This window comes from Arvicanthis niloticus, chromosome 13 (assembly GCF_011762505.2).
Source record: "Arvicanthis niloticus isolate mArvNil1 chromosome 13, mArvNil1.pat.X, whole genome shotgun sequence".
Classification (NCBI taxonomy): domain Eukaryota; kingdom Metazoa; phylum Chordata; class Mammalia; order Rodentia; family Muridae; genus Arvicanthis; species Arvicanthis niloticus.
Genome location: NC_047670.1, coordinates 67234365 through 67248329, shown reverse-complemented (window position 1 = coordinate 67248329; position 13965 = coordinate 67234365). Strand labels below are relative to the sequence as shown.

The 13965-nt window shown below is 42.4% G+C and overlaps 1 protein-coding gene across 2 annotated transcripts in view; it reads right to left on the bottom strand.

Annotated features, from left to right (window-relative positions):
- Nucleotides 1-367: 367 nt before the first annotated feature.
- Nucleotides 368-13965, bottom strand: part of Pdzrn4 (PDZ domain containing ring finger 4) — a 338484-nt gene continuing 324886 nt past the window's right edge. The window contains exons 9-10 of one of the 2 annotated variants that reach the window (XM_034516734.2): nt 11767-11883; nt 368-2692 (exon numbers count right to left, since the gene is read on the bottom strand). In XM_034516734.2, the coding sequence (XP_034372625.1) occupies nt 1175-2692; nt 11767-11883 (1635 nt within the window). In that variant the 3' untranslated portion in view covers nt 368-1174. The remainder of the gene's footprint in view (nt 2693-11766; nt 11884-13965) is intronic. The other variant, XM_034516735.2, reaches the window with a different exon arrangement.

The window sequence follows — 13965 nt, the reverse complement described above, 5'->3', positions numbered from 1 at the left end:
AAATTACTGCAAAGATGGATGGCTTCCCATCATGTATTTTTAGATGACCTGCTGTGTTGTAGACTGGGTTGTGTCCTACCCGAAGTGAATGATTTAGCTGTTTCCAAAGCTGTGAGTGGGCAGTTCCCATTGCTCAGAGCATGTGAGTTGTGGAGGTAAACAGGATGTGTAAATAGCTGCAGATATGTCAAGGGGAGGAGACCCTTCCCTAACACTCTTTCTCCATTCTTCCTGAATCTCACCAGTGAAAGGCTGGCCAGAGGCTCATGAAGGGTAATTCAGCACCACTGAAATATCACGTTTATTATCTAATTTGTTCCCAGTAGGAATATGTGATTTGGGATATGTGACACAATGACCTAGAAGTAGCGTTTCAAAACAACTTTATTGGGGGAAAAAAAGGTGATAGAAAAACTGCACAATTTATAATTCACAATTAAGATTCTCCTAATAGTACACGTACAACCAAACAGGTTAACCACAGTGGGCAAAGAAAATAACATCCTTAGTTAACTTTTCATAAGGATAATCAATAATTTATTTATTTTTTTATTGTCACAAATTACCACAATTATCTAGCTACATGACCAGTGTCACTACATATCACGGGAAGATTGTCCACCCACACTTTACTGAGACAAAGACAATTGCCATTTATGTGTTAAATGTACAGGAGGATGTTAAAAGGGGGTGCTACTTCATGTATAAGACAAGATGCGGCATGTAGTTTGTTAGCAGATCTGATTTAGCACACACTATGCCAGGAGGTAAGCATAGATGCATTTTGGCATTGAATTATTAAAATAGGAAATAAGAAAATTAGAGAAATAAATCCAGATTTTTTTTAACTTACAATAGATACATTAAAATAGGAAATTAATTAGGTCCTTAGTATTTTTGTTCGTTTTTTTCTTTCCTTTTGTTTTTTCATTGTTTTATTTTTTTTTCTATAAAGGTGTGCTATGAATATATCACAAGTTAAGGAAAGATATTAGCCAAAGAAGGTACCAGCATATGAAAAACAAATTAAAAAGTACCAGGTATTTTTTTGCTTACAAAAAATTTAAACTGTGAAGTCACAAAATATATATCAAAATGCCACATTGAACGAGGCAAGGATACTCTACCGAAACTGGTAGCGTGCTGTCTAAGCCAGTTGTCCCCATGTGTCTGGTCATACGGTGGTTACCGACAGAAAGGCATTGTGGACCCTAGTGCCATCTGGGGATTTGGCCCCGTGGGTCATCAGTTCTTGGATTGTCATCCAATTATCCAAAATTTTCTTGTTTCTTTTTTTCATCATCTTTTTGTGGCTCAGTTCAATGATGCTCAACTCCTTCTTGCCTTCGCCACTGCTCTGAGGGCTCTCCTTGAGGCTCTCCAGCCGACTCCTCATCATGAACTCCCGGCGCCGCCTTTGTTCCTTGGCCCGGACCAGGTGTTGTTTTCTCTCCTCTTTGCTCCAGTAGCGCCCCATTTTCATCTCGCTCATGGTGTCGTCATCTGTGGTCATGCCACTCCGCTCCTCCTTGATCTTTAAGGCACGCTCCTTCAGAAGTCGGTCTCGCACTGGCCTCTTGGTTATGTACCGGGTCCCATCACTCCTAATTTTTACCTTCCATTCCATCTTGGGCTCTGAACCCCTTTGCGATTCCTTGCACATACTCACCAAGCTGAGCTGACTCTGGGCATACTCCACGGCAGATTTCTGTTGAATTAACTGCATGTAGCTTTGATAATGCCGGGCATGCGCTGGAATGTTGGCGTATCTGTAGGAGGAGCTGTGGTAAGGAGAGAGGTATGGGGTATGCTCACTGACTGTGTGCTCCTGATCTGGAAGCTGGCTGTTTTCTAGACTCTTCTCCAGGCTTTCAACGCTACAACCTTCATCGGTGGTTTTGACTTTGGTTGATGTGTATTCCCTGGCGCTCTGTCTGGAAGGGGACTGATGGGCTGTCATCATGCTCCTCAGATTTTTCTTATTGGTGAGGTTGATCACTCTCGGAAGGGAACTGTCTGGGGACCTGTCTACAGTCAGCGGGGTGCTTCTGCAGCTCTCTGCTGTATTGTATGCACTTGAGCTGTCCTTGTCTGACTTTTCTGGATGTTCTATGATGTCATCCAGTTTCCCCCTTTGCACATCTAGGCTGGTGTTGTAATTTCGGAATCCTCCGTCGTGCAGTGCCCAGATGTCTCCGTATTGGTCCGTCACTTTCTGGAGCCTGTGAGCCTGCATGATATTCTGGCACTCTAGCTCGATGCTTCTTAGCTCCTCATTAAGCAGCTGCAGCTCGTGCTCCACCCCTTCCTGTTCCCCTCGATTGCATTCGATCGTGCTGCTTGAGTAGTACAGGTCATAGTCTCCGTGGTTTCGAATCTTAAGCTCCAACAGCTGCTGGAATCCTTCACATACCTCCTGGTTGCTGGCACAGTCCGGGTCCATGCACTCACCGCCAGCACAGCTCTCATTGCACTGAAGCTCAGCGCTTCCTAGGGTGTCTTGGCTCTGCCCCAGCGCTCTCTTGCTCTTCAGTGGTGTGCTGTGAGGCTCTTCCACTGCATTCTCCTGCTCTGAGCTCTCATCATTCCGCAAGCTCTCGTCTGTGCGCCCCACACCACTGTCCTTTTCCTGGTTGTTGGAGGAGGAGGTTGCCGTGTCTGTTGTGCCTTCTTCTTCCTCCTGCTTTTTCGGCTGGGAAAACAGAACACAAGATATGTATTTTGAAAAGCCCTGGCTGTTGTAAACTTGCTTGAAAAAAATAAATGTTTCCTGGCTAGGATGTAGCTCCTAGAACCAGCTCTAGCTGTTGTTTGCATACGAACTGTAGAAATAGAGACAATTAGCTCCGGGCAGCCTTGTGTGCAGCAAACTAGAGGAAATACATTTTGTTATAGCTGTAACACTCACTGGGCATAAATGAGACAGAGAACCCAGAAATGAAGAACCGTTAAGTTCAGTTTTTCCATTTGGGACACCAAGGTGAAAGATACAAAGTTATAACTTCTCAGGTAGAAATACACAGAAGAGTAGTGAAGCCAAAATATCTACATCTTCTTCAGTAATTTGGAGGTCTAACACTTAACTATTGCTGCTTCTTAATTTTCTTTAAATGAAACAGAATAAGGCAGAAATAATCACCTATACAATACTGATGTATTATTGATCAATTTAATGATCTACCAAAGGTATTGCCTGTACTGCCCATTTGCCAGCCACAACTTTACTTGTTACCTGAAACAGAAGGACCTGGAAAAACCACTGAAAATGATGGTCTGTTGCCACTAACAGCCTGCTGACTGCCCTGTATGCTTCTGTAAAATATTGCTTGGTTGCCCACCCCACATTGTGGTTTTAGAGTATAAAATGAAAATACTGACTGGACCTGAATCGAAGTCTTTCAGGAGCTATCCTGGCTTTGGCCCACCAGTGACATCTCCTTTTGTCACTCTAAGTATTGGTAGCAGAGTGCTTATTTCAGAAGGATTCCCGCATTATAAATTCAGGGGGAGCTTTATGGACAGGAATGTGCTGAATATAGTAAGGTTGATATCACAAAACAGCAGATCCATGTTAACATGCTGTGCTGGAACTGCAAACCTCCAGCACAGCCTCCTCTATGGAAAAGGATGCTCTATACCACACAGATCGAGGCTGTTATTGGCAGAGTAGGCTGGAAGGCAAAGCTCTCCTCCTGTGGTCCACATTACTTATGGTCAGCATATGGTGTTCCTGGTTACATGGTCACAATGCATCTCAGAAGCAAGCACAATGTCCCAGAGCTAGATCACATACAAAGTACTCTTAGCCACTAATTTCCTGAAAAGATGAGATTTAGTTTGGGGCAGGTAGAATTGGTTAAGAACTAGACACACCTGGGCATATGTTCATTAAATAACACATTCTTCAGCAATGGTCCCTGGTGGTGTGGTACCAGCTTAAGAACAGACATGAGCGGAAGCAGTCAGGATGACTTGTGAATGACACCATAAACTCAAGCTCCTGTGAAGAGTATGACCCACCCTCCCCAAAAGAAAACTTGTAACTTTTGAAGAAGCATGCTCTTTAGCCCTTCAGGAGGGTGCAGCTCCAGCTGGCTGGCTGGCCATCTGAACTGATGTCAGTGTGTGTAGTGGGATATATTCCCACCACATTTGTATAAAGCTTGGCGATTGGACAAAGTGAGGAGTTGGAAGGAGTGAAGAGGAAGGAAAGAAGAGGAGGATCTAGAAGGGAGAGTAGAGAGGTAGCAGCCATGGAGAACTATGGATGGATCAAGAGCAGTCCTGGAAAACAATTTATATCTAGGTTAGGTATTGGGTAATAACTCTAATCGTGTGGGCATCTTGTTAATTGAGCATTTCCAAATATATACATATTGGATAATCTTTAAGCATTAAGAGTCTCATTTCTACTGGGTACCGAGGTCATAGTGAGATGGTCTGGGCTCAGCCAAGCATTGCGGACAGTGTGGTGGATTGGCAGAGCCAGCCACCATGCTGGCATCTTGTGGGTGCCAGGACCAGTGTTGTTAGATAGCCGGAGCTATGGCCCAGAGCCAGAGCCTCGAAAATGGCGCCTGTCTGGGAACAGTCTGGACCCAGCACCGATTATTAAATATTACTCACAACAAGTCTGCGATGCTCAGATCCCTGAACCTGTATCTCTATAGCAGGGCTGCCTACCCTCCATGTCTACTTGAATTTTGCAAGAGGAAACTTCTCTGCATGAGTAGACACAAGGTGTCTCTGTCTGAGTGGGCCTATGACAGGCTAATACCTTGGCCTTTCTTCCTGGTTTAGGGGTATAAGTTAAGTCTTTGCTTAAGAGACAGACTTCTGGGGATGCAGAAATCCCTTCAGGGGTTCTGGGCTCTTCCTGTCTTTGGAGTCTGGGTACAGTAGCAGAATCATAAGAACCATAATCCACTTGAGGGGCATGGAGTAGCTGTTTGACTTGATCCAATCTGGATGTGTATTCTTGCTTAATTGCTTTATGTTTTTCCCTACCTATTAATTTACTTTTCTGCATTTTATGAATCTATGTTGATGACAATTGTTTTGAAGGAAGCTAAGGTATTTTTGTGGCTAAAGCAAGATTCTTCTAAAAACTTTCTGTATATAATGGACTCTTATGCTGAAAAAGCAAACACTCCCTCTAGCCTACCCTGGATACCCCAGATGCCAAGGCTCCTGAGAGGGGTGCTAGAACAACTTACTATAGTAACAAATGGAAACAGCTCAGAACAATGTACCCCATTCCTGGTTTAGAAGGAACTTGGCTCATTTGGAAGGTGCGATTGAGAGTGGTCAGCCCTTATCCTGAGCTACCCACCCTCCTTGGGAGTTCAGGGTGTTCTGAGACACTAGTGGGGTGTCTGGAAGATTGGTGATTCTGGAAGATAAGCAGCACATCTGGCTTGAAATATTTCCTGAGCAGTGGTTTGTCCTTCAGCCACCAGATAAGCCTCTCACTAAAGGGGTCCCAGAGACACACTGAGCAGGAGTTCAACCCCATCAAGGGGAACTGCCCCTAGAATTTCTCAGACTGATGATGGTAGAAGTGAGTGCTTCAATCTCTTCTTGGTGACAGGAGGCTTTCCTGAATCTTTTTGCATAACTGAGCTTATGCCAGTGTCTGATGGCCTTTCTCTGGTGAATTCTCTTCGGCTCTGCGAGCCCCTCTAGTTTCTATGACTGGCATAGCTCCTTAAAATTTTTCTTGTGTCCATCTTTCAGATGGTTCTTAAACAGCAGGCAGTGAGCTGGTGTGCAAAGATCTTTAGCTCTTTAAGTTATTGCTCTGCTGATTTTAAGTCTGTTGCTTGTTCCTGGTTATGTGTAAGATTGCTATTTAAGCCAGGTCTAGCTAACAGCGACATAGCTGAGAGTAAGTCCACAGACTCATTGGAAATTAAGATCAGGAAAAACACGCAAGCAAGCAACACAACAATAAAACCAAAACCACCAACCAAAACCAAACCAAACCACCACCACCACCACCACCACCAACCACCCTTCTACCAGGTACTGTGGATATGGCTTCATTTGAAAGTCCATCTGAAGACTAGAAAAGACTTGCAAATACAAGCTTTAAAATTAGATGATCTTGACCTTCCTATTTGCTCACGAATATGAGTCAGTTTTAACTTTCTACTTTATAGCCTAGCAATTTGTATTACAGTCTCCCGACTAGCTGAAAGATAGACAATCTTTGTGTATGTGTGTTTCTGTATATTCTTGGGTACAGCTTCCTCATATATAAAAGATGCTATCTCACAGAAGATGTTCTACCCCCCTGCCACTTTGTGCTCCTCTTTCTACAAGGCTCCCTGAGCCTTAGGTATAGGACTCCTTTTAAATACAATTTTGAGGGATAACTAAGTTCTTAAGTAAGTTGTTTTTTCTTTGATAAAAATTGGCATGGCTACAGAACATTATGTTTCTTTGCTTAAAGCTAGACTATAATGTGGAGTGTTTTGTTTATTTACTCCAGTATTTTCCCTTTAAAACTTTATAGCTGTGCATATCAAGTCTCCATAGACATTACACAGTGATGCTTGCTCAGTACCTTGACATAATACCCGTTATCAACAGAAAAGAAGAGCGAATAGGACTTAGCAAGGAACACCAGCCATCCTCAGCTCAACAGCATTGATTCTACACCTCTTTGTTGCCCAAATGTGGCTAAAATAATCATGGCGGTAACTCTACCATCAGTCACTTCTCTTCCAGTGTGGGCCAGTCAGGCTGGCGACTAGCAGAAAATCAACCTAGCTACAGGATGGTCAGTCAGTGGTGCTGCAGAGACGGGGACACATAGAAGAACCGAGACAGTTATTATAATCGTGGAGGGGTCATTTGTGTTAAGTTTACTGAAGAAGGAATGAAGCCGGAATGCTGGGAAGAAGTCATTTTCTAATAGTTACCACAGGAGGCTGCCTGATCACAGTGCAGCCGCCACGGGCCTGCGTAGAAAGTGCTTCTATGAAGTTGTTTCTCTTAGCTCTGCATTTTCACCTCAGACTGATGCTATTTTTGTTTTAGTGACATGGTGTGGTGAGGATCGTCATTCAGAATACCTGATACAATCCACCTCAGTTTGTCTGTAAACTTCCCCTTGCCTACGTAGTTACTGTTAAGCTGTTTACTCTTGACTACCCAAGAGCAAAGCCAGAAGAGCTTTTACCTTTACACATGTCACTCAGCTCTTCTAGTAACACCTCAAGGAAAACAAACAAACAAACAAACAAACAACAACAACAAATCCACCTCTACTAAGTAGCATTATCAAACACCTAATGGTTTTGGAAACTGGAAAGAAATCTGCCATTCGAAATACTGGTGTGAATGATTCACTGGGCTAAATTGCTTCTCAGGAAAAATAAGAACTTCTGCACCCATGTCTTTACTCTCACTGAGGGAAAGCCCAATGAAGGTTGTCCACTGAGTACAATTGTGCTGTACTTCTCATTGGTTTCATGGTTAGCCTTTAATCTATGATATAGTGAACATTAGCATTTATATGGATATTAGCAGATCTGAAAAAATGGAATTAGAAAGAGCCGAGTTTTTAAAGCTAGTATAGCCACAAAAGGTGACTCTATTCCTTGGGCAGGGTTGGCTTCCAGCTTCTAGTCCTCTTGTGCCATGCCCCAAGCACCAGGTCTTCCTCTTTGGATTTGGGAGAGGGTACACTGGGAAGATGGGAGACCAGAGGAACAAGACTATGGGGTGGCCTGATTAATCATTCTCTTCCTTATTCTTGGAGACACGATGTCTTATGGAACCTGAAGCTGAGGTTACAGGTGTACTTGGAGCATCTGGTTGAGACAGGATGTCTCACTGACCCATGAGCTGAGGCTACAGGTGTGCTTGGAGCATCAGGTTGTTGTGATTTGATGTCTTGTTCTGATAAGTTCATTTCTGTGTCCTTTCCTGATGATTCTATTTCTAGGAGAAAGCAACTGACTTCTCTTAAAGGTCATAATTTGTTTGGATTGACTAGACACAATGGTAACTTTGTCTTTATGATTCTTTCCCGATACACAAGACTTACTCCTCAACCCCAAATCTAAACCCTAACTACATCCTAATTCAGCAGGAAGTAGCAATAGTAGTTATCACCAAACTTTCTAAATGGAAGGATGAATAGACAAAAATTGAAATCACCCTTGACCTGGATAACATCTGGGTCTAATTTTCTTAATAAAGCTCTGAGGGGATCTTTGAGCAAAAGAATTGGAGATGCTTTAAATGCCACAATAAGATCTAGCTGTAGTGCATTTTTTTAATGATTAATGTGGGAAGGCCCAGCCTATTGTGGGTGGTGCTATCCCTAGGGTGGTTGTCCTGGGTTCTATAAGAAAGCAGGCTGAGGAAGCGATAGAAGCAAGCCAGTAAGCAGCATCCCTCCATGGCCTCTGCATCAGCTCCTGCCTCCAAGTTCTACCCTGTTTGAGTTCCTGTCCTGACTTCCTTTTATTATGAACTGTGATATGGACGTGTAAATCAAATCAACCCTTTTCTCCCCAAATTGCTTTGGTCATGGTAATTCATTACAGCAATAGTAACCTTAACTAGGATAGCCACAAAGGTCCTCCTTCTCTCCTCCTGAATTAACCCATCACAGAGGCAAGTTTGGGCTCTGCTTTAGCTCCTGGCCTCCTTTCTGGTTGCCTGTATGATACAGCATTGATTCTGTAATTGTCTGAAGCCATAACGTTGTTTTCTGCACCCATTAAACAGTGATTCCTTCTCCCAAAACACGAGTGCAAATGATAGTTCCAAGAACAATCTGAGCAATGCCGATTGGCAGGCATACACATAAGATCAATACATGTTTTGACATGTGTGCAGATATCTAATAGCACATGTGGCATGAATATGCATACATTATTTACTTTCATATAGAACAATTTACCAATGGCCTAAAAGGGATGAATATGTAAATTTACTGTCTTTCCTTATCACAGAGCATCCGTGTTCCCCACTGCACTTTCTGTTTTGTTTTCCCTTTACATGTAAATTTACTCACTACTAGATCTGTGTCCTTACTCTGGCAAGTTCTACTACATCATTAAAAACAATTAAACCTGGGGACAAGAAATTTGGGATGGAGAAATAAAAATAAATAAAAAAATAATAAAATATAAAATAATAAAAAAATCATAAAAGCTCTCTCTAAATAATCACTGTTTTGTTCCCCAAAAGTAGTGACACAGAAATAATAAAGAAGATGTATTCTAGGAGACTCAAGCTGTCCCCACAATACATTCCCTTACTCGTTATGAACGCAATGATTAATTTCTATTGTCTCACTGTTAAATAGCATTGTATGTAACTAGTAATGAAAGCTGTTCATGCTCCATGTCTGGCTCTGTCCAACCAGTGCTGCATGGTGTGCCTTGCCCACCGTATTCTTGACGGTCCCACTACTTTGGGCAGTTTGAGTTTCTATGTAACAAACTTGAGACAATGCAGAAAGGCTAGTGTTTTTCTTTCCATACAACTGCACATTGAGTCCACAACCCTAGACAGTGTAGAAAGTTAACCTTGGGTGTAAAGCCATCATTCATATGCCTACAAATTTGAGTTGCTAAGTTGACCTTGCAATCACTGTCACTGGTCAATGAAAAAACCATGGAAATGAAAACCTCCATTCCAGTCCCAGAGAGCCTTGCTGTTAACATACTTTGGTGTCAGTGTCATTTTCCCTGCTGCCCCCTCCCTCCCCCGGGATTATGACTCTGACAGGCGGCATATCTGACAGGACATTTCTAATGCAATGCTATTGTTTATAAGAACAAAAGACATTTTAAAGATTTCTGTACCTGTCATCAGTTTTCAGTCTTATGGTGGAGAAAAATTTCCACACAATGAGTGTCTAAACTCAGGGACATTCGGTGTTCCTTCACACGCCCTCGTATCTGTATTACATCTGATGAGTAGGCAGCATTTGGTACTGTATCACTTAACCTGGACAGCATCTCTTACTTCTTTATTCCAGCAGCCCCCTGTCAATTCTGTATCAGGTCACATTTTGTATCTAAGAAAGAAAAAGCCTGGAGCAAGGACTTTCTTGCTTGGAAGAAGCGGCTGCCAACAAAAGATATCTTTATTTGTGGCCAGTGTTGAAGCTATACATAAACATTTTAGCCCTATCTATCCTCTAAAAATCCCACCATCCAGCAGCAGTGTTTCTGAACACAAACTACCACTAGTGGAGTGGCTAGTAACAATCACGATCCACGTGGCAGTGCTGATGGCGTAGCTGGCAGTCTTACGGTTTATTTACAACATTTTGTTTGAGGTAAACGTATTTCATTATTCAGTTTGGCGAGGTGGTAGAATGTCTATGTTTCATGTGGTTAAACCTGTCAGGATTTTTTTTTTTAAAAAAACAGACATCTTTATGACAAGGTAACAATTAAAGTTGAGAATGGGATGATAATTAAATGAATTAGTAAACTGTCAGAGAACTGCTAACGAGATTATGTCAGGCAGATGAAGGATATGAATTAGACATAAAAATCTAGGTCATCTGGTCTTGTTTTTATGTGCTGTGAAAAGAATAGAAGTAGGGAGACTACTAGACTCACTTGGCCTTAGCCCAGGCTGTGGTCTTCCCCCATTATTATTTAAGGTCAGGAACTCTGTTTTTAAAACATTCCCACCATCAAGTATTATACTTAGAACATATTAAGAGTTCAATTTTTTGTTGACTGAATATGTGACCTTAAGACAACATGATGTCACAGACATGGCTGTCCTCCAAGAGGCCCAACAAGGAACTGATAGAGTAAGTTGCAGATACTTACACCCAACCAATAAACAAAAGCCGGGGACCCCTGCGGTTGAATTAGGGAAAGGCTGGAGGAAGTTGAGAAGGAGGGTGACCCCATAGAAAGACCAGCAGTTTCAACTAACCTGGATCCCTGAGATCTCTCAGACATTGAGCTACCAACCAGGTGGCATACACCAGCTGATATGAGGCCCTTGACACACATACAGCAGAAGACTACCTGGTGTAGACTCCATGAGAGAAAGTGCACCTAACTCTTGAGAGACTTGAGGCCCAGGGAGTGGGGAGGTATGGTGGGGTGGAGATGGGGGGTGGGGATATCCTCTTGGAGACAGGAGGAAAAATGGGATGAGGAGGGCAGACCAGGAGGGGAGATAATGACTGGACTGTAAAAAAAAAAAAAAAAGATTAAAGAATAAAAAAAAACATTAAAAAAAAGACAACAGGCTGTCAATCATCTCAGTTTATGCCAGCATATAGCAACCACTGGGCCAAAGATAACCTTTATGGTTGTTCAGGAGTACACAGGTGTGATTAACCCATGATGGACATAAAACCTTACCCCATGTCACCATTCTATTTACAATTTAACTGTTCAAAGGGTAACATTTATATTTTAAAGCTCAAATGTTTGTTTTGACGTTAACTCCTGGATGATAGTTGGTTGCCCCTAGCTAGCCTATCCATAAGCAATGCACACAGCACACATTTACTCTTAAGTGTCTGCAAATTACATTGAAGACTACCCATTTCGACATGTGTTATATTAATAGTCTTCTGACTGTCCAAGCTGGATATACTCTTAATAGAAAAGATACATATTCCCTCTACTCATTTGATAAGATCATTTGCCCAAAAGATTATGATTACAGAGATGTTTGATCAGACCCTTTGGTTGTGCTTTCTTTTCCATTATAGAAAACTAGCGACATTTCCAATGACGCAGCTCAGGTTGGTGGCCATACCTGCTGCAGCTCATTGGCTGTGCGCTGTGCTCCTTCATTCTGCTCTTCCTCCAGCATCTCCGAGTTTAACTCCTCTAAGAATTCGTTCCTTTCATCTTCCAGCCAGCCGTCATCCAGCTGCAAAGGAGAACACATTAGTCCATTACATTATGTTAGTGAGACTCGTGCTAAAAACATACGGTAAGCCTCAACGCTGACTGCCAACCAGCTCTCTTTGTCAGGGATTCTCTTCAGAACCGCAGCCCCCTCTGGTCACCTCTCAGAAAGAAGAAAAGGTGAGACAAGAAAGAAAGAAAAAGATTCTTAGGTCTTTTATCCTCTTTTGAAACAGCTTTAGATTTTTCTCTCGTAACTGAGTAAATCCCACAGCACAGAACATTACCTTCTTTCAAAACCTATGAAAAGCATAGTGCATAATCCACAGCTGGGATGCTCATTATCGCCCGCAGCCCTGGGTTAAAAAAAGAACTGCAGTTGGTTCTGATCGGGCTATGAGACAATTGGGCCTTTACCCTTAACAACATCCCCCAGTGAGACGGGCTACAACATGCTGCCAACAAGCAGATTTTACTCTCGTTCTTTTTCATTTTCAGTTGGGTGACTCAAGCTAGCAAGGTGGAACCTTGTCATAAAGAATTGACAGACAACATTGACTTTTGTCTGTAAGAAAAGAAAAGGAAAAATGATAAAACAACTAAAACAAGACAAAAACATAAAACTAAAAACCAAATACCCAAACAACATCTATTTATTTATTTGTTCTATCATCTATCTATCTATCTATCATCTATCTATCTATCTATCTATTATCAATCTATCTCTATCTCCATATGTGTCTGTGCATGTGTGTGTGTGTGTGTGTGTATGTTGAGTGTACTTATATGTGTCCACATGCCATGGGACCCATATGAAGGTCAGAGGACAATGTGTGGTTTCTCTCTTTGCACCAGGTGACTTCTAGGAATTGAACTCAGGTCATCAGGCTTGGTGGTCAGTGCCTTTATCCACTGAACCATCTCACTGGCATCTACATTCTTGAGATGGGGGAAGCATTCCTAGTCAGACCTGTCTATTCACAGGGTTCTGAGAATTATGCAAGGCCTTAAGCATTCAAAGTACATGAAGTCCCACGGAGAACACCCCAGCTCCCGTCATGCCTATCAGTTGGAGGATTCATGGCTGATGTGGTACTGAAAGGCAGTAGAATGGTGCACAGTTTGGCTTGTGGGTGATGAATGCACATGCTCGCGTGAGGCTCTTTCAACAAACGCTTAGTTGAACAGATCTCGTTGGTGTCTCCATACAAAGGGAAGTGGAGAGCTGGAGATTACCTTCACAATATGATTGCTGTTGACAGCCAATGCAGATAATTGGCCTCCAAGTGGATTTCTGGAGCTGGAGTATATAAATTAACTGTTGTGCTCATTAAACGACCTGAACTGCCATCAAAACTCTGCTTTACCCTGTGCTACAAAGAAAACCGGTTTCTAATGAGCACAAAGGGGCAGTAGTTGGAGATGTTTTCAATAAGAAACCTTTAAAGACAAACGAATGTCTTAAAACAAAACAAATAAGACACACAGAAAACAACCCCAAATTCTTGAAAATAGGACATTAAATGGCACCAAAAGCATTCATATTCACGCATAACACTCATTAAAAGAAGGCAGATCAGGGTGTCATAAGTAACAATTGTTTTGACACACCGGGAAGAGGGAATCTCCATGGAGAAATTGCCTCAATGAGATTGGCCTGTGGGCATGTCTGTGGGCATTGTTTTAGACTTTAATTGATGTAGGAAGGGCCAGCACACTGTGAGTGGTGCCATCCCTGGGTAGGTGGGCATAGGTTGACTTGGGGAGTAACTGAGCAAGCCAGCAAGGAGTATCCTCTGCGGTCTTCACAGCAACTCTGCCTTGAACGCATTCCCTGGTGTCTCTCAATAATGGGCTGTAATGATAAGCTAAATCAAACAAACAGACAGACAGACAAACACCCCTTTCCTCTCCAAATTGCCTTTGGTCCTGGTGTTTATCACAGCAACAAAAAGCAAACTAGAACATGCGGATTTCCTGGTGTCCAGTAAAAGCTCCCAGAGAACTCGTATCACCTCAGATACAACTGTATACCAGAAGTGTGGATACCATTTTCTGTCCTCATTTTTTAAAAATGTAGCCCAAGTAGGATGTTCAAATGGCT